At 55.6% G+C, this 21,612-nt stretch overlaps 2 protein-coding genes across 3 annotated transcripts; one reads left to right on the top strand and one right to left on the bottom strand.

Annotated features, from left to right (window-relative positions):
* On the top strand, positions 1 to 6,886 carry LOC130259611 (carbonic anhydrase 15-like). 2 transcript variants are annotated; one of them, XM_056504089.1, is made up of 8 exons: positions 1 to 222; positions 1,766 to 1,801; positions 3,744 to 3,914; positions 4,145 to 4,305; positions 4,974 to 5,066; positions 5,341 to 5,407; positions 5,607 to 5,773; positions 6,427 to 6,886. In XM_056504089.1, the coding sequence occupies exons 1-8, from the start codon at positions 156 to 158 to the stop codon at positions 6,643 to 6,645; spliced, it is 981 nt and encodes a 326-aa protein (XP_056360064.1). In that variant the 5' UTR covers positions 1 to 155; the 3' UTR covers positions 6,646 to 6,886. The 2 variants fall into 2 exon arrangements, with proteins under 2 accessions (XP_056360064.1, XP_056360065.1); XM_056504090.1 differs by lacking the exons at positions 1 to 222; positions 1,766 to 1,801 and adding an exon at positions 1,962 to 2,066 and having other exon boundaries at positions 6,427 to 6,880.
* A 9,023-nt stretch (positions 6,887 to 15,909) lies between these two features.
* LOC130259612 (immunoglobulin lambda-1 light chain-like) lies at positions 15,910 to 21,026 on the bottom strand. Its single transcript, XM_056504091.1, has 4 exons — positions 20,939 to 21,026; positions 20,524 to 20,804; positions 18,013 to 18,058; positions 15,910 to 16,396 (listed from the first exon to the last, which is right to left on the bottom strand). The coding sequence occupies exons 1-4, from the start codon at positions 20,982 to 20,984 to the stop codon at positions 16,077 to 16,079; spliced, it is 693 nt and encodes a 230-aa protein (XP_056360066.1). The 5' UTR covers positions 20,985 to 21,026; the 3' UTR covers positions 15,910 to 16,076.
* Between the last annotated feature and the right edge of the window lie 586 nt (positions 21,027 to 21,612).

The raw sequence follows: 21,612 nt of genomic DNA on the forward strand, positions 1-21,612 counted from the left end.
AATATGTAAGAGCAGAGCCCAGGCTGGAGCCGAGCATCTCCTGGGCTGCGGGCGCTTCCAGCGCTGCCGCCCGCCCCAGCTCAGCACCGGGCGCACTAAGGAGGGACGGGACGGGACGAGGAGGTGCGGGGGTCCCCCCGCTGCCCCCTACCACCATGAGCCCCACCGGGCTCGGCATAACTTTCCTGACGCTGCCCCTCGTCGTGCGAGCGGCCGCGGGAGGTGAGCTTTGGCGGCGCGGGGGGTCCCGCTGCTGGAGGGGACGGGGGCGAGAGGAGGGGGGGCTTGGGGGGCGCCGCTTGTTCCATTCCCTTCCCACGTGTCCAGGGGTGATGGGGACTGAGGGTTGGCAACAGGGTCTGGGGGACCTAGTCTGTCCCAGGAGCCCTCCTGCCCTCCCACCACCCCCTCCCACGGCTGGTGGCCCCGAGCGCCGCTGGGCTCGGGAGGTCTCAGACCTCCTGGGGCTGCCTGTGCTAGCGGGAGCTGGTGGAGGGCCCCCTTGGGGCAGTGGGGTCTTGGGCTTCAGCCCAACCACCCCACAGACCTGTACCACCGGGAAACACCAAAGAGGACGAAACCCCTGAGCGAGCGGTGCTGCCGTCCCGGGCGAGCCGCTGGTTGCTCACCTGCATCCCGGCCAGGCTGGGGGCGCACAGCGCTACCTTGGCTCCTGCTGGAGGATGCTCGAGGGCTGCTGCGTGGAGATCTGAGGATTCCCTAGGAGTTCTGCTTGTCCTTGGACCCCAAGATCCCTGCTCTGGGGACCGTCGGAGTCCTGCCTGCACTGTCCCACTCCCACCTCTCTTCTGGGGCTGGTGTCTCCTGTACCACAGTAGCGGGACTTTGGATGCAGTGCCGCGGACTGGGACCTTGGGCAGCACAGGTGGAGTCCGGCAGGGCTGCCTTTGTCCTGCTGGTCCGAGCGGCTATGGCTGGCACGCTGGTCACGGGGCTAGGCTCGCCTGCAGCCGGCCCGCTGGCACGGCCGCTCGGCCACAGTGGGCACCGTTCACGGGGGCTGGGCCCGGACAGCACCGGGCTGCTCTGTGCCTCCTGCCCGGAGCAGAACGGGGAGCGGAGGGAAGGGGTGCGCTCTCTCTCTCCGCAGAGCTGATGGCCCTGGGTGGGTGTGCAGCCAACAGAGCGGGAGCAGGGCACCAGCTCCCTCGGCATCCCCTCGGTGTCCCCGCACCTGCTGCGCCAGCACAGCCCGTGGTACCCACAGCCACCCCGGCACTGGAGGGAGCTGGCAGCTCCGGCTGAGGTGCCCTAAGTGACGGGACTGGCCACCACCCCCACGGCGTGGGCTCGGGCCTGCCCACTGCCCTCTGCTGCAGCCCCCCGCAGCCAGCCCAGAGACCCGGGGCACAGGGCAGCACTGCCGAGCTACCCCCGGCTCTTACAGTCCCCCTCGGCTCCCCTCAGCTCCCGCTCTCCGCGGTTGTGGGGTCAGGAGCTCCCCAGGATGGGTAAGGGGGGATGGCCCCACAAGAGCTGGGGAAGGAACACAGCGAGCAGTGAGATTTGGCTGCCTTGGAGCAGCGATACTGAGGGAGGTTTCCCTGTGAAGCGTCTGGGGGAGGCAGGGAGGGTGTGAAAACACTAGCGCCAAAAATAACCGTGATGAACACAAGTGTTGGTGGGACGCCGGGCTGCACTGGGGGATGTCCTCATTGTCGGGGGTGTTGGGCATGGCCGAAGGTGGGTTTGGGGAAGGGTGTCTGTCTCCATCACCTGCCCTGAGCTCTCCTTTTTCCCGCAGGACGGTGGTGTTATGACTCACAGGACCCCCAATGCGGTGAGTGGTGCCAAGTGTGGGTATGTTGGGGCTGTGCAGGGCTCAGACCCTCCTGTCTCTCCACAGTGCCCAGCTGAGAGCACCATGGGCAGCATCAGCAAGGCCCAGTGGGGCGTGTGGCATGGAAAAGGGCAAATACCCCTGTGTCACACAAACGTGGGAATGGTTGGTTAGAGGAACTTCACTTTCAGGGGTGTTGCTGTAGAGACTCAACAAACACCTGAGCATCTTGGAGCAACTCAGCCCCACCCCTCATCTCAGCCAGGTCTGTGTCTCCTGGGGCAGCACCAGCTTTCCCCTTTCCACCTGAAAAAGATTAAGTCCAGGGTTTAAAATACTCTATTAGAAACCCAGTGCAGTGCAGGAGGACTGGGGGTCCAGGGGCCCGACTGAGGATGGACATCTCCCTTAGAGTGGGCAGCAGCCCTGCCTGGATGGCGAGGGAAGCATGGCTGGGGGCACTTTGTCTCAAAACATACAAATTACAAATAGCTTGTAAAAGGTTAATTAAAGATCATCAAGCATTTAATCAGCTGTTACAGCCCAACTGTTTTATAGCTGTTGGGTTTACATGCCCTGTGGCCAGTGAGTGTGGATTGCTGGGCTCCGCTCACCCCTGTTGGAGTGAGGCTGGGTCTGACCCGGCTCAGCGCTGCTTGGGCTGGCAGCAAGGGCTGGTTTGGCCAGGGCAGAGGGGCCGGTGGGAAGTGGCTGGAGCCGGCTGTTGGCCCGCAGCAGAGCCATGGAATGGCACCTGATTGAAGGCACCTGGTAATCTGTGGGGCCACCCAGTTTCACTGTGCCAGGAATCTGGTGGGATGGTGGCATGGCCAGGCTGCAGTTCCCATGGCTTATAGGCAAAAGTTGCCTGAAGTAATGAGAGGAGAACATAAAGGGTAAGGGCCAGGGGTAAACCCCCCTGGGCTCAGGAGGTGGGATACAGCCTACAAGTGTCTGTGGTTTTGTCTGCCCAAGAGGAAGGTAAACGTCAGAGCTGAACCATGGGGCACTGCTGGGGGAAAGTTCCCCAAACCCTGGCTGTAGGCAAAGGTGGCCCAGCCATGATGTGTGTGAGAAGAGCCAACAGTGCCTGCTGGGATGGGCTGAGCTCACCTGGGAATGGAGCTGCTCCAGGAGAAGAGGGCTGGAAACACTGAGGGAGCTCCTGTTCCCTGGCTGGGACTGAGCCCAGATACTGGAGGTGCCCAGTGCTGACACCTCTGTCCTGGGCTGCACCAGGAGGAGGAGTGGGGTGCTGTGGCAGCCACACTGGAGCAGTGAACAGCAGGGTGGATGTCTGGCTACATCCTACAGCTGTCTGGGTGATGGGGACAAGCCACATATATGGGTTGGTTTTGTGGTCTGGATGTGGTGGCAGCCATGGCTGCTCACACCCCCAGGCAGCACTGTGGGTTTGCAGTGGGTCCAGTCACCTTCCAGCACTGTTGTGTCCTCACCCAGCTCCTGCCATGGTGAGCCCCCCACCCCAGGAGCTGCTGATGGTGGTCACTCTGGAAGTTGTGTAGGATTTGCTCCAGGATGAGTTGTGTGGCCAGGTTGCACTGTCACCTGTCACAGCTGGACAGAACCAGCATGAGTAGGTTAAACATGCTAAAACCCGGGAACAGGCAAAAGGGGCAGGGAGAAAAGCCTGCCCTTCACCAGCGTCAATGTGGACGATGCTGCCAGGCTAAATATAGCCCCCGGTCCCTCGAGAAAATCCTGCTGAATTATGGATGAGGCTGAATAAACCCCTGCTCATCAATAGGAAGGAAACTTAGCCGGGCAGCAGAGCAGTTCCCATGGGATGCGACAGAGCACAGCCAGGCTGGCAGGGACAGCAGGGCTGGTTGGGGACAGAGCCACCCCTGGCCTGGTGTCCACCCCTGGGGGCAGCGGTGGTTTGGTGGCTGCCCGTGGTGTCTCTGCTCCTCCTCTGCAGGGCCCAGCCACTGGAAGGAGCTGAAAGCCATGTGCGGTGGCGACAAGCAGTCCCCTGTGAACATCGACAGGCGCCGGCTGCAACGTGATGGTGGCCTCGGGGACATCCTCTTCGAGGGGTACGACCAGGCTCCCCCTGGCAAGTGGAGGCTGACAAACAATGGGCACACAGGTGCGTGCTGAGGCTAGGCACCTTCCCCTGTCCCAGTTTCCCAGGCACCTTCCCCTGTCCCAGTTCTCCCATCACCATCCTGACAGGAACTTGGCTCTGGCGCCACTCCCGGGTGCTGCAGGATCCCATGCACATTAGTATTAGTGCTGGGGTGAAGCTGGGGGAGAAGGAGCTGTGCCAGGGCTGTTCCCCATCCCAAGCCCCCTCCCCCTGTCCTTCTGCCCTTGCAGTGATGCTGACCCTGGCGAGTGAATCGGCCTCTGAGCACATCACCATCAGTGGCGGGGGCCTCCCGGGCAGGTACGGTGTGATCCAGCTCCACTTCCACTGGGGCAGCCCGGCCCAGAATGGTTCCGAGCACACCCTCGATGGGCACCAGCTCCCCATGGAGGTATGTGAGAAAAAGCCCCCATCACATTCAGGGCCACCCAAGCCCTTGGTATGGTGGGAAGGGGTGATGCAGGGGCATCCCAGGCTGTCATGAAACAGGTCACTAAGTTCTGTGACTCTGCACTGGTGGGGTTCAACTGTGCTCCTGCACAGGGACCTGGGTGGTGCAAAAGCACTTGATGTGAGGCTTGAGATGTTTCTTTACCATGCATGGCCCAAGCTGCTTCATCCAAGGCACTCAGTGGGGTTTGGGAGGCTCTGTGCCCTGCTGTGACCACACACTGAGTTAGTGAATGCAAGTGAGAGCAAGCAGGAGCATGCTGTGCCAAGCACATTGGGATCCTTCTGGATGAAAGAGGCTCTGCGCCTCTAAAATATTCATTATGTGCCAGAGGAAAACAGAATTTATGTTCTATGTCTGGCGAGCACACCGGGACTGCTGGCCCCCTTTTGCGCACCCTTCAAAGGATGCTTGCTTCTTTGGGGTGCTTTGATCCTCTGAGCACCCACCCCACAGAAGTGCCAATAGGACCAGAAGGGCTTCACTGGGAGAGGTTGACTCAGAGTCTGGCCATCCCAAGCTGGCTGGAAGGATCCATAGCAGCATATCCTGCTGCCAGGGTGTTGGCTGGGGGCAGCTGTGCACACCTGACTCCGTGCTTTCCTCAGATGCACATCGTCCACATGAATGCCAAGTACCAGACACTGGCAGAGGCCAAGGGGCACCCCAATGGGCTGGCTGTCCTCGGTTTCTTCTTCCAGGTGGGTCTGCAGGGCCCCCTAGAAACTGGGTGCTGGTGGTGCAGTTGGGGGAGCGTTGTGCGGTGTCCTGAGGGAGTGGGAAGGGGCAGGAAGGCTGGGAGAGGCTGGGGAACCCCCTGGCTGTTCAAGAGAGGGCTGGCTGGGAACCCTTCCCCACTGCAATAATGTGAGGCAGGGCTAGCTCTGCCTGTGGCAGCTTGGCAGGACAGGAGGACCCAGCTCTGCCCTGCTCAGGCTCTGCCTGACTTCAACCACTCATTCTCCCCGTACACAGGTCTCTGAAACCACAAACACCAACTACAACACCATCGTGGCGGGGCTGAGGAATGTCTCCCATGCTGGTGAGCCACCTCCTCACTGGGACAGGACAGGAAAGGGGAGACTGCTGCGGGAGGGCAGAGATGCACCCCAGTGGGTTGGGTGGAGGAACTTGCCAGTCCCTGGGTTCATCTGCTGTGGGGAAACTGATGGGGGTGGCCCTGCTGTCCCCACCACATCCCTGGCAGGGGACAGGCTGAGTGCCCCTGTCCTGCCCCACAGGGGACTCTGTGGATTTGGCCTCCACGTTCCGGCTGAGCACGCTGCTGCCGCATGCCGGCCGGCTCTCGGGCTACTACCGCTACCAGGGCTCCCTCACCACCCCCGACTGCAGCGAGGCTGTCCTCTGGACTGTGTTTGAGGAGCCTGTGGAGATTGGCCAGCAGCAGGTACTGCCATGTGCAGCCCCACATGCCAGCACATGAAAGGCTGGATCCCCTGGTTGACCTCTCTGCTTGTCCTTCCTGACCCTTGAGCAAAAGCACAGGGAAAGTAATTTCTATAATAATGCTCCTGGCAACTTGACAAGTAATTAATTTTATGAAGGTTGAGTAATGCAGATGTGGCCAGCTGCCAGTGGGGAGAAATCCCATCCATACTGCTCTCCTGCCCAGCTTTGGCATTCAGAAAGAGAAATGGGAGTGAGTCTGCTGAGGCTCAGTAGAGGCTCCAAGGGGATGGATGGATGGATGGATGGATGGATGGATGGATGGATGGATGGATGGATGGAATTCTCTGCTGCTCAAGCATCTTAGCAGATATGTTTTCTTGAGGGAGTCATGGGCTAGCCACTCTGTAAGTGCTCATTTTTGGCACCAAAACACAATTAGCTCCTTTAAAACTCAAGACCTGATCCTTGTAAGGACCTGCCTCTGTGCTTCAGAAGAGCAGTGGGGGGTGGTGGGAGGACACGCACTGGTGTGGGGCCATGCCAAGGGTCCTGTGCCACTGGCAGTGGGGCAGTATGAGGCAGGCTGACAGTGGGCAGGGGCTTGGGGTGCCTGGCAATGCATCTGCCCAGTCTCCCTCTGTCCCTGCACAGCTGAAGGCATTCGTCAGCACCCTCCACTTCCCACTTGAGGGATCCATGCTCCTAAAAATGATCAACAACTTCCGCCCACCGCAGCCCCTCCACAGCAGGAAGATCTTTGCCTCCCGGGGGGCCACAGCCAGTGGTAGGTCCCTGCACAGGGGCCACCACCAGCTCCTCTTGTCCCTGCTCCTCTTGGCCCTGCTCAGCCTCTTCTTACCAGCCCCGTAGGGTCTGGGCCTGCTGCAGTGGAGATAGAGGCGATGCATCTTGTTAATGGGAAATGCGAAATAACAAAAAAAAAGCACGTTGAAACCTTGGCTGGGTGAAGATTTTGTGAAGCTGCATCTCTGCAGAGGTGAATCCCTGCAAGCCCAGGCTGTCCTGAGATGCCCCTGTAGATGGGCAGTGGGAGATGCTGGCAGGAGGATGCTGTACTGACTGGAATAAAGCCAAGGTCCTCGTCAGTGGGTTGCTGCCTCTGTTTTGCTGGCTCTGTCCCTTTGCCATCTGGGGTAGGTGCTAGGCATGGCACTGTGGGGTCAGTGGGGAGGGAGCTGGGGCTGGTGTCTGTGTGGCTTTCAGGGATATCGCCTGTGTGGTGCAGGGAGGCAGGAAAGAGCCAGACCCCAGCCCTGGCTCAGGATCCACACAGGCCCTGTGCTGCAGATGTGGCCCTGCTTTCCTGGGGCTGGCTCCTGGAGGGATGGGGGTGTCCCTGGGAGCACAGCACCTGCAGTGCCCTTGTGCAGGACACAGGGATCTCTCAACGAAGCTTATTTTGTGCTGGCAGGAATAACTGCAGCTGCCAGTACTACCGGGGCAGGGCTATGTGAGTGGGGTGGTTCATAATTAATGTGCTGCAGCTCCAGGCATGTTCCCATCTTCTCCTAAATTATGGCTGAAGAGCACAGGCCGTTATGTGGGAGAAGAGCGGAGCAGGCTGAGGTTTTTCATCTTTTCTGGAGGGAACCACTACTAGTGCCAGGATCCAGCCCCAGCCCCGGCAGCGGCCGCAGCGCCCGTGGGTGCCGAGCATCCCTTGGCCAGGCTCCAGGGGGCAGCGCGCGCTGCCAGGGGTGTGCCGTGGGTGGAGGCGCCCCGTGGCAGATCCACGGGCCGAGGGGATGTGGCTCTGTGACTCCCCGGGAGCTCAGGGCTGGAGCCGTGGGACAGGGGGACACGGGGACAGGGGAACACGGGGACACCGGGACACAAGGACACGAGGACACAGGGACATGGGGACAAGCCGGACGTGCGGGGGCGCCGTGGGCACGAGGACGGAAAGGCCCCGCAGCGGATTGGCCGCCGCCAGGGGGCGCCCTCCGCACGGCCCCGACACCGCTATATGTGTGCTCCTGTCCCATCCCTGACACTGCCACCTGTACTCCTGTCCCATCCCTGACACTGCCACCTGTGTCCTCCTGTCCCATCCCTGACACCGCCACCCGTGTGCTCCTGTCCCATCCCTGACACTGCCACCTGTGCTCCTGTCCCATCCCTGACACCACTGCATGTGCTCCTGTCCCATCCCTGACACTGTCACCTATGCTCCTGTCCCAACCCTGATACCGCCCTGTGTGCTCCTGTCCCATCCCTGACACTGCCACCTGTGCTCCTGTCCCATTCCTGACACCGCTGCATGTGCTCCTGTCCCATCCCTGACACTGCCACCTGTACTCCTGTCCCATTCCTGACACCGCTGCATGTGCTCTTGTCCCATCCCTGACACTGCCACCTGTGTCCTCCTGTCCCATCCCTGACACCGCCCTGTGTCCTCCTGTCCCATTCCTGACACCACCACCTGTGTGCTCCTGTCCCATCCCTGACACCGCCCCGTGTGCCCCTGTCCCATCCCTGACACTGCCACCTGTGTGCTCCTGTCCCATTCCTGACACTGCTGCATGTGCTCCTGTCCCATCCCTGACACCGCCCCATGTGCCCCTGTCCCATCCCTGACACTGCCACCTGTGTCCTTCTGTCCCATCACTGACACCGCTGCATGTGTTCCTGTCCCATCCATGACACTGCCACCTGTGCTCCTGTCCCATCCCTGACATCGTCACCTGTGCCATGTGTGCTTGTGCCTTGTGTCTCTGTGTCCCTTGTTCTTGTGCCTCCATCTCTGCCATTGTCACCTGCGTCAAGTGTCTGTGTGCCTGTGTCTCTGTGTCCTGCCATCTCCCCTGTGTCCTCCTGTCCCTGTTCCCCATGTCCAGGGGTGCTTTCCCTTGTGCCCTTGGGGCCCTGTCCCCTGAGTCCTGCGCCCCATCCCTTTGTTTCCTCATTCAGTTTTCCCCTCTGCCTCTATTCCGTATGTTCTTGTCCCCGGTGTCCTCATGCCCCATGTTCTTCTGCTGCTGTCCTTTGTGTCTTCATACAACTGTCCCTTGTGTCCCCATGCCCCCAGCCCCTGTGTCCCCTGTGCCCCTGGCTCCCATGGCCTCTTGCCACCATCCCCCATGTCCAGATGCCATTGTGCCCTGTCTCTTAATGTCCCTGGCCTCAGTGTTCCTATGCTCCTTCTGCCCTACTAGCCCCCCTGCTGTGCCCTCTCTTCCTCTCATATCCCATCACGTCCCTACCTGTGTTCTCTGCCCCTCCATATTTCCATGTTCTCCATTCTGTCTGTTCACTCATGTCCATCCATGTCCCACCATTCCCACCTGCACTGCCCAGTTCCACCCCCTTGTGCCCAAAGGCCACAGGGCAGCTGCCCCATGGACATTCCCAGGTCCAGCCCCAGCTGGTGAGAACAGGGGGCCCAGTCAGCCATGGTGAGCCCCAAGTGGGTGCAGCCTCCCAGTCCAGGGTGTGAGGGGCACCCAGGCAGTGGAGCTGCCCAGGGGAACCATGGCAGGCACAGGCTGTGGCTCCCAAAGGCACTGGAGACTAAAAAGTTGGGCAATAACTCTGGGAGCAGGCACTCCACAGGTCCCCATCACCTGGGGGGCCTATCCTGGCTGGCTGTGGTGTCCCCAGCAGAGGACAGTAGTGGCACCAGGCAGGGTCTGGCAGCAGAGACCCTCTGTACAGCTGCACACCAAAACCACCCCAAAGGCTCAGCGCACACTGGGCAGCCCTGCTGGGACCCCAGATCTGGAGAGGCGCTTTGCCTCTGCTGGGAATGCCAGGTTGCCTGGGAAGGAGCATGGCAATGCACCCCTCCTGTGAGCCACTGCTGAACTGGGGCCAAACCCAGCTTTTCCCGCTATTGCCCTGCTTGCAGCACTGCTAGGACTCGTGCTCAGGGTGCACGTGCTGGAAAGTTTGTGCCAAGGCAGCAGAGCGTGGAGAGGCCAGGGCTATTCCTGGCTCCCAGATGATGTTTGGCCAAAGCGGGCTCTTGGTTTTGGCGGGTTCTCGGTTTTGGCGGGCTGTAATTTTAGCAAGGGCTATTTCCAAGCTGCGGGGCTGCGGTCAAAACAGCTGCCTGTGAGTGAGCCTGGCTCAGCTGGGGAGCTGTGATGTGAATCAGCACCCCCTGCCCACAGCCAGCCTGGGGGTCTGGCCAAAAGTGCCAAAAACATGGCAAAAATGTTTAAACCAGGTGTTTTTCCCGTGTGGTGGCTGCAGAGGAAGGGGAAAGGGCTGTGGTTCTAGTGTGAGGCAGGCAGCATGTGCACAGGGTGGGGAGCAGTGCTGATGGTGTCACTGGCTGGGGTAGGAACCCAGAACCCTTAGGGATGGAAGAGCTGTCTAAGATCATACTGACACGCCAGGTCCAGCCGTGTCCCTGAACATCACATGCACAGGATGCAGGGTCCAGTCCTGGAGTGCACTCAATGTTCTCCTCCACTCCCCCTCACGCTGTCTGCTCTGCCCACCCTGGCTGTGGAGGGGGAAAATGGCAAATTTGGCTAAAACTGCTCCCTAACTGGGTGAGTCTAATGCTTCTGCTCCCTCCCAAGGGCCTGGTAAGGACCCTGGCAGCCACCCTCATCACACCCCTCAGCCACCGCTGCCACCACCTTGTTGTCACCATGTCATCACCGTTCCCTACCTAGAAATTTCTTAACTTTAAACTAAGAAGTCCCACCCAGGGAGTCATAACAAGGTCTGCAATTCAATGACCACGTTTCTCCAGATAGGGAGCACCAGCCCTGCGATCAAACCTTTCTCCAGCACACCTGGCTGGGGATCAGCACCTGTTTACCTCAAATATGAGAGAAAACAAGGGTTTGCGAGTCCCCAGACCAGGCTGAGGCTCTCCTGGGAATTACATTTTACTAGCACAATAAAATTGAAATAATAAATATTTTGAAGCAGCTGTAAGGTGTTTATTTTTTTGAGTCGGTTCAGCTTGTTTACAATCTGCTTACAAGCCTGGGCACTTTTGGCTCTTTTCTGGACTCTCCCCCTGGCTCTGATGTGGTTTCATACACATCTAAATAACCCCAGCAAGGGGGTACCTTCCTGCCAGCTGCGGGCCCTGGCAGTTGCTGTTTTGACACAGTTATGCAAATGATTTCTCTTGTCTTCACAAATGGGCTTGAATGCTCAGGTTGTGTTTTCGACCACACCAGCCTGAAACATTTATTTATTTCATTTAATTATCTTTTAATTGCAGGGCAATAAGCCTTGGTCTTGCTCTCTCTGGCTGTCTCCAGCTAGGGCTTTGACCCAGGGCTGCCCAGGGGTGTTTGATAGTATTTTGTCATTCATGGCATGTATTTTATAATTTACATCTTGTATTTTATTAACTTATAACATATATTTTATTAATTTATAACCTATGTTTTATTTCAAAGTATGGGGAAACCTGCCCCATACTTTGTGAACCTGGAGGCTGACCCTGTACCCTGCAACAGGTCAGACTGAGGGATGACCCCAAAGAAGGGGCTGCCTTGGAAGTAGCAGGGACTGATTAGTTTAATTCAGTAAATGAGTGAGTAAATTCAGGGTGACCTGAAAGCAGAGTAGCAGCAGGAAGCTGTTCAGGCTGGTCCCCTGTGGTGGTGGCACAGGGAGACAAGGCTACAATGTGAGCAGTGTCAGGGTCTTCCCTGGCCTCAAAGCCCACAGGTGAGGGGTCAGCGGTGGCCAGCCTGAGGGCAGGATGCACTGGGATCACTGGAGGGGGTGTGTGTGCACAGGACAGGCACCACCCTGTCAGGCAAGACCCCACTGGGCCCTGTCAGTGACCCTTCAGGGACAGGAGGGGTGACCCTGGCCTGGGGACACGTACTCTGCTATGGCACAATCTTGGCACAGCCTTGGCACCAGCCCCCAGCGGGTCCCTGGTTCAGCACCACCCACCCTGCTAATTTTGGACAGCATAATGCTTCCCCCTCTTAGGGGCTGATGTCCCCACAAGGTGATGACCCCAAGGTGAGAGCCCAGTGAGGCAGAGACACAAAGCTGGCCACCATCTCAGGCCCAGCCGACATGGCGCTCACTCACATTCACACGTCAGCACCCACTGGAGACAGTTTTGCTTCCTTTTTTGGGGCACCCTTTTGAATTTCTGATTGGGGGCTGTAGTGGGTGAGAACTAAATTTAGCCAGGGGATGCCCCACTGCCGCACAGCTGCATGGCTGGGGGAAAACAGGGGCCAGTGCTGGCATGGCACAATCTGGGCTCTGGACAGCCTGTCCCTAAGTCCATCGGAGAAGAGGGCCGTGTGAGCAGAGGGTGTCAGGATGGGGTGAAGGAACCAGCAGCACCCTCCAGGTGCTCGGGGGCTGCACCCCCTGGCAGAGGCTCTGGGTGTCACTCGGGCTTGGCACAGCTATAGCACCAAGGCGAGGGGACATGTGCCGTCCTCCCACTGCTCTCCCGGTGGGTCTGGCTCTGACCCACTCCCCCCAGCCTGGGCTGGGGCTATTCTGGGACCCTGCTCTTGCTTTCGAGTTTCAGCCCCGCTGTCCCCAGGACCGTGGCTGATCGAAGCTGCGCTGGGCAGGCGGAGCTGTCCCCTCCTGTCCCGCTGTGCCACGCAGCCCGTGTCCCTCCAGGCGAGGCGTTTCATCAGCTCCAGGTGCACTCCCTCCGCTCCTGCTACGTCCCCACTAAAAGAGACCCCACTCCTCCTGCTATCAGATGTTGGGGCTTGCCTGGCCTGGGGAAATCACTCAGTGATGTGCAATTAAAAAAAGCAGGTCAGGGCTGTTTTTGGGGCAGAAATGTGGCCAGAGGTGGTCATCGTGGAGGGGACCCAGGGAGGGTTTGGGAACCAGAGCAGAGCTTTGTGCTCGAGGTTTCTGACATTGGTTTGGGAGCAAGAGCTCCCGTGGTCCCACACTCCATTGACTACATTTGTGCATCCCTCACTGTTCTCAGCTGTGGGACCTCTCCAAGCCCAAGGTGTCCAAACCCCCAGGGTTTATCAAATGGCTCCGGAAAGCCTTGTTAAGCCACCACTTATGAGCCTCAGCCTGGGAGAGCAGTTCTCACCAAGTCCCAACTCTTCATGGGATCCACTGCTTCTCTTTGCAGCTAATTAAAGCTTTCCTGAAGCATCTCATTTACTAAATTAGATCCCCCTCATTTTAAAATTACTGGAAAGCTGGGAAAATGAGAAAATAAATGACTGTTAAAATTGCAGTGCAGGAGCTGGCAGAGTGAGAGCAGGAGCTGCAGCTGGGAAGGGGAGGGAGGTTTCAGTTCTGTTCAGCACATTTGCTCATCAGACACCCCAGCAAGGGTGGTGCAGGAGTGGATCCAGATCGCTCTTCCCAGGCACTGTTCCCTCCCTGCCAGGGGATGGATCAGGCCCTGCATGCCTCTGTAATTCCCAGCTGAGGCTCTCTGGCCCTGTTGAAGGCTTGTTAAGGGTGAAACTCTGGCTGGAAATTTGCCAAGTTGCAGGCAGCAGGGGAGGATGGGAGCCCTGGAGGCACCAGGGCCACTGATCTATAATTAATCAGGCTTTTTTCTTGGCAGTTGTTGCTTATGGAAAAGATTTAGCAAAATCTTTTAATCAATAATTAGTGAGGTTTCCTGCCTCCTGAATCAGAGATGTGCCTGTGCTCTACCCACACAGACCTGAGCTGAAGCGAGACCCCAGCTCATGCCCCAAATTGAGCACACAAAATCTGGGGCTGATGTCCTGTGACCATGGAATGGGCTTTACTCAGGAAGTGTCAAGATGAATCTCAAAACCCCTCACCAGAAATGTGGCATTTCTCAGGGTTAAACCTGGCAGCACAGCTGGGAAGGGGAGTCCTGTGTTGCCTGTCATTCACTGGAGCCTCAACCACTACTAAGGTGATTCAACAATTGCTGGAATTGGTAATTTTTGAGGTTCAATCTTTGCAGTGGAAAAGATGTGAACATCCATCCCGGCAGCAGGTCTCAGTCATTGGGGTATTTCTGGCTGGCAGACTTCCAGGCAGCAGCTCTCCTGGCAGCACCACAAGGCTGGGGAGGAGATGCCAGAGGCAGGGGTTTGCCAGGAAATAACCTTGCTTGAGCAAGGAAGGGGATCAGGGGCAGTGTGGAGGAGCTTTTGCCCTCTCTGGGCTCACATTCCCCAGCAGTGAGCTGGATTGGATGCATGGCTGTGGCTGTGCTGCAGGAACCCTCACCTTCAGGACAACCTGCCATAGCCCAGCAGCCCCCCAGGAGCTGCACCTCTGCCACAGTGGGAGCTCTCTGCTCAGGAAACTGTGTTAAAGAAACCTTGAAACACAACAGGCTTCACATCCTGCTGCTGACTCCTTCCTTGAGGCCAGCAGTAGCTCAGAGCTCTGGCCAGCACATGGATTTGATCTGTAGCAATGGGATTTGGGATTTCCTGGGAAAACCATGAGCTTGTCACCCCACACATGGGAAGGGACATTGTGACTGACCCCCTGAGCAGGGTGATGAGAAGGAGGGTTTGCCCTGTGCATGGGACTGTTCCATGGCAAGGCCTCCTCTGCCCAGCTGAGGAGGAGGATAAAGCAGGATTAAAGCCAATGGAGTTGTTTTGGAACATGAGGTGCCTTTTGGCAGCTCAGCTGGGGTCAGGGCTGCTGCCAGCTCCCTGACAAAAAGCGGGATGGAAGGGGCACTGTGCTCTCCTATCAATACAGGCTGAGGCACAAGGGAATTGACAACAGTTCTGCTGCAAAGGAGTTGAGGATTACGACCTGGCAATGTGCACCTGCAGCCCAAAAAGCTAGACATATCCTGGGCTGCATCAAAAGCAGTGCAGGCAGTGGTTTGAGGGAGAGGATTCTCTCCCTGCACTCTGGTGAGACCCACCTGCAGTCCTGTGTCCAGCTCTGGATCCCACAACATTAAAAGGATATGGACCTGTTTGGGTTAGTCTAGAGGAGGCCACAAAGATCTCAGAGCACTGGAGCACCTCTGCTATGAGGAAAAGAGGGGGGAGTTGGGGCTGTTCAGCCTAGAGAGGAGAAGGCTCTGGCAAGACCTTAAAATAGTCTTTCAGTACTTGAAGGGGGCTTATAGGAAAGATGAAGACAGACTTTTTAGCAGGCCCTAATGCAGCAGGACAAGAGATAATGTTTCTTAACTAAAGAAGGATCAATTTAGGCTTGTTAAAACTAAGAATTTAGAACTGCAAGAGTGGTGAGCTGTTGAAACAGGTAGCTGAGGGAAGCTGCAGATGTCCCATTCCTAGAAAGATTCAAGGTCAGGCTGAAAGAGGCTCTGAGCAATCTGGTCTGGTTGATGTCCCTGTTCACTCCAGGGAGCTTGGACTCGATAACTTTTAATGGCTCCTTCCAACCCAACCCATTCTAGAGTTCTATGATTCTGTGTCCACAGAAGACATTTGCAGGGACATGTGGCAGCCCAAAGCCTGCTGGAACTCCACAGGCACAGCCTGGGGAGGGGGATGTGGTGGGGCCATCACCCCTTTCCCAAGAGGCTGGTGAGGAACATGTCCCCCAGGACTGCACACAGCATGGCTGTGTCCCTGCCCTTGTCCTTGGTGTGGCTCCTGGCTGCCCTGATGGGGTGGCAACAGCAGAGCACTGGTGCTTTCAGCACAGCCAGGTCTGTCAGTCTTTCCATGGGCAGGGCTGCAGGGAAACTCCCCCAGAGCTGTGCTGGGGATGGGGACAGGGCATATAGCATGCAGGAGTCCAGGCTATCCAAGCTTGTGCTTGACTGGCAACTGCACTGGGACCCCCATTCCAGGAAGCACAGGGGTGACTGAGAAAGGGGGACAGAGCTAGGCCTGGTGGCAAAGGGACATGGCTGGCCATGCCTCCACCACAGGCCACATGTGCCTGCAAGGCACCTGGCACACAGAGGCCAGTGAGCAAGGGCCAAGGATGGCAAAGCCAGAGCCAAGTGTTCAAGGAGTGCATGGGGGCTTAATGCAGGCTGCGCTCCAGGCTGCTCATTCCCTGGTCTTGGCAATGCCAGGGGCTTTCACTGGGGTCCCCATGGTTGAGCAAAAGCTTCACAGAGGCCCTGCAATATGAGTGTGTGTACACAGATATGTGTTCCCATCCCACCCTCCACCCTGGTGGCAGTGGGCTGGCGCCAGGCAGCGTGCGAGGAGTGAGCGCATTGGAAGGACACAGAGACAGGGATGCTGAGCCAGCGCTAGTTCAGTGTTGGTGTTTATTTGTGTGACACTCACAGTGGGGGACAGGAGCAGGGGACGGGCAGACATGGACAGAGACATCTGCGGCGGGCTAGCCGCTTTTCCCAGGAGTGGGGAGGAGGGAGGGAGCCAGCAAAGGGCTGGCGGGGTGGGTTAGAAGCACTCGGATCTGTTCACGGTCTTCTCCACATTTCCAGCCTCATGCCTGACCTTGCACGAGACAGAATTGTAACTCTGCCATTTGCTGGCATCCAACGACAGGTAACTGCTGGCCATGTAGTGATTGTTGCTCTGTCGCTGGGACTGACTGGTCTCCACACCAGAGGTGATGGTGTTGCCATCAGCCACCCATTCCACTGTCACACGGCTGGGGTAGAAGTTCTCCATCAGACACACCAGGGTGGCTTTGCCTGTCTCCATCTCCTGGGCAGATGGCGCGAAGAGATGGACGGTGGGAGCGACCGTGGGCTGGTCTGTGAGGGATGAGAGCAGTGCGGGGTCAGAAAGGGTCCTGTCCCCCAACACAGCCCCTGCCTGCCCTGCTGGCACTAGCCAGAAACTCCCCACTTTCCCCACAGCCAAGAGCTTATAATTCGTAACTCTAATGTATTTAAATTTCAGATATATATATATAAAAAATATATATATACATAAATATAAAAATATATAAAATAAGCACATATATGTATGTGTATTACACATACACATATACATGCATCTCATATATGCTTCCATATATGTTTTATATACACTATATGCACAAATATAGTGTATACGTATATATATATGTATATATAATATATATATACGTATATGTATTGCATATTATATTTACAGCTAATATACATAATATAGATAAAGTGAACAATATACGTACATATGTAGTCCATATCATATGAATAGACGTATGATTCAATAAAATGCATTTAACACGAATATTTATACATTTCTGTATCTCATATATCTAAAAATACTTATTTATTTTATATATTTATATATATATATATATGCACATATATATATTTAACTACATCTTAATTTCTTTGCCATCTACATTTTAATTTCTTTGTCATAAAGCCATTTATTTCCTTTTACAAGGCAATTAAAAAAAAAACAACAAAATTTCACAGACAGACCATCCTGTTTTCTGCCCAGTTCTGCTTTCAGATATTTTCTTGTCTCTGAAAAACTACCAGTAAAAATCACCCAAAGGAAGATGGAAAAAGATGTTTGGTCTTTCTGGTGTGGTTCTGCTGCCTTCTCCAATGTGCAGTGTTTCTACTTCTGTCTTCACCTCTATTTCTATCTATATCTCCATTTGAAGATTGGGATGACCCCACCATTAAATATTCTTTGATAAAGAAATGGTCAAAGAACATTTTTCTTGATCTTAGCCCCGAGTAATTTGTTTCAAATTGGGATTTTTCCTCAAATTCTTTTAAAAATTACAGACAAAGGCAGACAAATGACATTTCCGGCAGCATTTTCAGCACAAAAATCTCAATTTTTCACGTGTCTTACCTGGACAATGAGGTCTTTACGATGCCCTTGGAATCTTTTGTCTAAGATTCCAGGGACATGTTATTTTAACACAAAATCAGGATGACTGTGGGCTGCTCACAGCTGAGGACAGGCTGTCCTTTCACAGCGCCTGCACCCTTGGCCATGGGACCCCCACAGAAGAACCCCTGCCCCTCACCAGGGCTGACAGACTTAGTCCTCAGGACTAAGAGATGAGGACTTAGACTTTAGACTGACAAATTTATTTGACAAAAATAAAAATCACCTCTTTTAGAGGCCTAAGCCTGAATTTCCTTCCCCTTGAGACCGCAGACACATTTCCTGGACAAATTTTAAGACTTTTTGATTAAGAAAATATGCCCCGATTCTCCGTGGCACGCACAGAGTTGTCAGAGTCCGCAGGACGGGACAGAGTCCCCAGTGCCAGGCTCAGTGCCCGACCCCAAACAGGTGGCAGACCCCAGCCCGGGGCCAAGTCCAAGAAAAAAACTCCAAATCACCAAAAATCGACAAAATGTCAAAATTCCGTGGTGGGAAAGGAAAGACCGAGGGGAAGTCGGCGACTCACCTTTCACAGTCAACGTCGTCCCGGCCCCGAATACACCACACAGTGACACAGGGCCACACAAAAACCTCCTGCCTCATGGCAGAGCAGTCCTGGACCCCATGGATATGGGAGGATGGAGAGGGTGGTCAGCAGAATGACGGTGATGGGATGGAGATGCCCCGATGGACACAGCAGGATGAAGGCATGGGCACAGACCCACAGAGTATTGGTACTGGCTGGTCTCTTTCAGTGCAGCTACCACCACCAGCAATGGAGATAATAGCTGAAGGTCTTTGCAGGCAACTTATTTTCATTAATGTTTACCCTAAAATATGAAAAGGCAAGAGGTGGAGTTGCCTACATAGAGCTGTGATAGCCAAGGAAGGGGTGACCCAGAATGGGTTTCAGGTAAAACCAATTAACTTCAAATTTCCCTGTAAAGACTTGGCTGCTTCTTTGAAAAGTATTTTCCCAGTGTGGTGCCAATCCCACAGATTGGCAGATTCAGTGCTCAGCTTGGACCACTGAACATCAACAGCACCAATGTAAATTGAACCCACAGATTTTCAAATGATGTGGCTTGTGCAAGTAGTTATAGAAGGAGGCAGAGTTAGTGAACTTCCTGAGTCACAGGAAGTATATAAATAGTTCACTGTAAAACAGGTAACACTTTGAAGATTTTGCAGTTTGAGACACTTTCTCTTTCAGAGGACTCCTTTGCCTCTGGGAAGGTTTATGCTTTCATGCAAAGTCTGAAACTATAAAAAAAAAAAAAAGATCACTGAAGTTGTCCATGCAAAGCATTGAGCTGAAGCCACTGCCCTCTGTTGTAGATGATCATTTTCTGAGCGTTTCTCAGGCTTCAATGTGGTTTCAGATTCATTTTGTAGAAGGACAAAAAAGGGGCACAATGTTCAGCTCTTCAGTCATGCTCTTCTGCTTGGAGAGAGGCATGGAGGAGGACAGAGGCTGTGCTAGATGCAGCAGGGTGCTGCTGAAGTAGCTTTTGGCATTGCCACCAGAGCAGGAGACCTTGAATGTCTCTCCCACACTGGCAGACACCTCGGACAGGTGACTCAGAGATGCTGCTTGGACCAGAGAATGTGGAGAGGGAGAGGGGAGAAAAGGGGTGTCCATCTGTGCCCAAGCACAGCCCTCTCTGACCTGCAGGACAGGGCTCCTGGGCCAGAAGGTCCTGATGGAACAGAGGGATGACTGCCTCAGACAGAGCCCAAGGCCCCATGAAGAGTCCCGGCAGAGCAAGAGGACGTGGATGGCAGCAGAATGAGGTGGTGGGGCTGATGACAGGGCCATGCCAGGCACTTCACAGCCCCAGGGTCACCTCGTGCACAGCATGGGGCCAGCAGGAGGCCATTCACAGCCAATAGGGCAGAGAATCTCCATCTTTAACTCCTCTGTTTCCAGAGGGCTGTGCCCCCTGTGGAGATGGTCCAGAGGCTCCTGGCACAGCTGGGCTGGGAGGCATCAGCAGGGCCCTGGACACCAGACAGGGAAATCAGGAATAGCTTGGCTCTGGAGCACAGGCAGGCACAGGAGGTCATCCCAGCATTTCTTTATTAAGAGTGTGGGCAAACACTGGACAGGTTTCCTAGAGAGCTGGATGGTATCTCAGGCCTGAAAGGGTTGTATAGGCATTTGGGCAATGCCCTACATTTTTGTCATCCCTGAAGTGGAAACACAGTTAGACTCTGTGATCATTTAAGGCCTCCTCCATCTGAGATGGTCTATTCAGGTCTATCCTATCCACTCTCATCTACAAATGACAAGGAAAGGGCTGTAGGGATGGAGAGGTGTCACTGGGAACTGCCACATTCACCACAGGGCAGAAAAGGGCAGGGTTGTGCCAGGGACCTGCCCCACCAAATAGGGACAGCAGAGACTCCTAACAGGCCCCTGCCATGGCAGGAAGACTTTGTATCCCTTCCCTATTGCTCTGTTTCACCATGGTAACATCATCACTGCCGTTTCAATAATTACAACACTAACAGACAGCCTTGTACTGGGCTTGGAACCCAGAGATGGTTACTGTGCTTATGGAGCTGGACTGGGGTCTGGAAAATGGCAAACAGATATCTGGTGGTCTCAAGTCATTGTAGTAGATCTCAGTGACAGGGGTACAGCCAGGAAACTTAGGCTGGTACCAGTTGCAGCTGCTGCCATCCCTGTATCAGATTACTTTGATGGCTTGTCCCACAATGCTGACACTGAGTTGAGCTGACAGCGCACTGCTTGGACCAGGGAACATGGAGAGGGACAGGAGGGAGAAAAGAAGATGAGGGGCAGCCAGTAACCTGGAGTATGGCTCTCTCTGGTCAAGGGAACAGTTAAAGGACAAATCTGCCTGCAGGCACATACATGGGACACCCTGGGCTATGGCAGCATAGCTGGGAAGTTACAACTTCCTCAAATGACAGGGGATGGGCACATACTTGGGGCTCCAAGGGTAAGCTGAGGCAGGAGGTTTTTGTACCACTTCCCCATAGTTCTGTGTCACAGTGCAGCAGTACTGCTGCTGTCATAGCTACCACAGAAATAGACAGCCTCGTCCTCGGCTTGGACCCCAGTGATGGTTAATGTGCCCGTGGAGCTGGATTTGGATCCGGAGAATCGCGAAGGGATGCCCGAGGGTCTGTTGCTATTGCTGTAGATCACAGTGACAGGGGCACTGCCAGGGGCCTTCTGCTGGTACCAACCATAGCTGTAGCTGCTACCGGTGCAGGTGATTTTGACCGTGTCTCCCACCTTGGCCGACACCTCGGGTGGCTGAGTCAGCGCTGCCTGGACCAGGGAACCTGGAGAGGGAGAGAAGAGAGAGGAGAAGACAGGGATCAGTCAGTGTCCCGGGGCACAGACCTGCCTGGGCAGCAGGACGGGGGCCCCTGTGCCCAAAGGCCCTGTCCAGGCACAGCAAGTCTGGCCATGGCACCTGTGCCATGGGCGAGCACCACGAGGAGAAGAGGGGCCCAGGCCATGGTGCAATCCCACCAGCTCAGCGTCCCCAGAATGATGGGGCTGTGCCGTGGACCCTGACTCCCTTTTAAGCCCCCGCCCTCCCAGGACACGTCACCTCCATGCAAATCCGACATTGCGGTCACAGCCGGATTCTGCCCGCTCCTCTCTCCGCACATCCCTCCCTGCTCCACACCCAGCCCCACCACTCCAAATGCAGCAGAGCTTGTCCCCAGAAATAAAACAGAGACACCTCTGAGCTCTGAGCCTCAAAACCACCAGCACTGATGCCCCTGTCCCCGTACAATGCCAAGTGGCTGCAGTGCCTAAGGAGAAGGGAGAGCTGGGCACTGTGGCAAGGGCATACAGGAGCACCTGCAGCTCCCAATGATGAGACTGAAACAATGCCAAGCTCCACCATTCCCCAACTCATTTTAGGCATTATTCCCCTCCCACGAGTGATTCCAGGCCTGTAAAATACCCCCTTGCTCTCCTGCTTTTGCACCCTGGCTCTTGCTCTAACAGCTGAGATCCAGCACTCAAGACCTTTGCTCTTTCCAGGCATTCACACCCCAGAACAATGGGAGCGGGCCAGCAATGAGCCCCAGGGTCCAGCAATGCCACCCCATTAGCTGGTCATGAGCCAGTGTG

This window comes from Oenanthe melanoleuca, chromosome 15, assembly GCF_029582105.1.
Source record: "Oenanthe melanoleuca isolate GR-GAL-2019-014 chromosome 15, OMel1.0, whole genome shotgun sequence".
Classification (NCBI taxonomy): Eukaryota; Metazoa; Chordata; class Aves; order Passeriformes; family Muscicapidae; genus Oenanthe; species Oenanthe melanoleuca.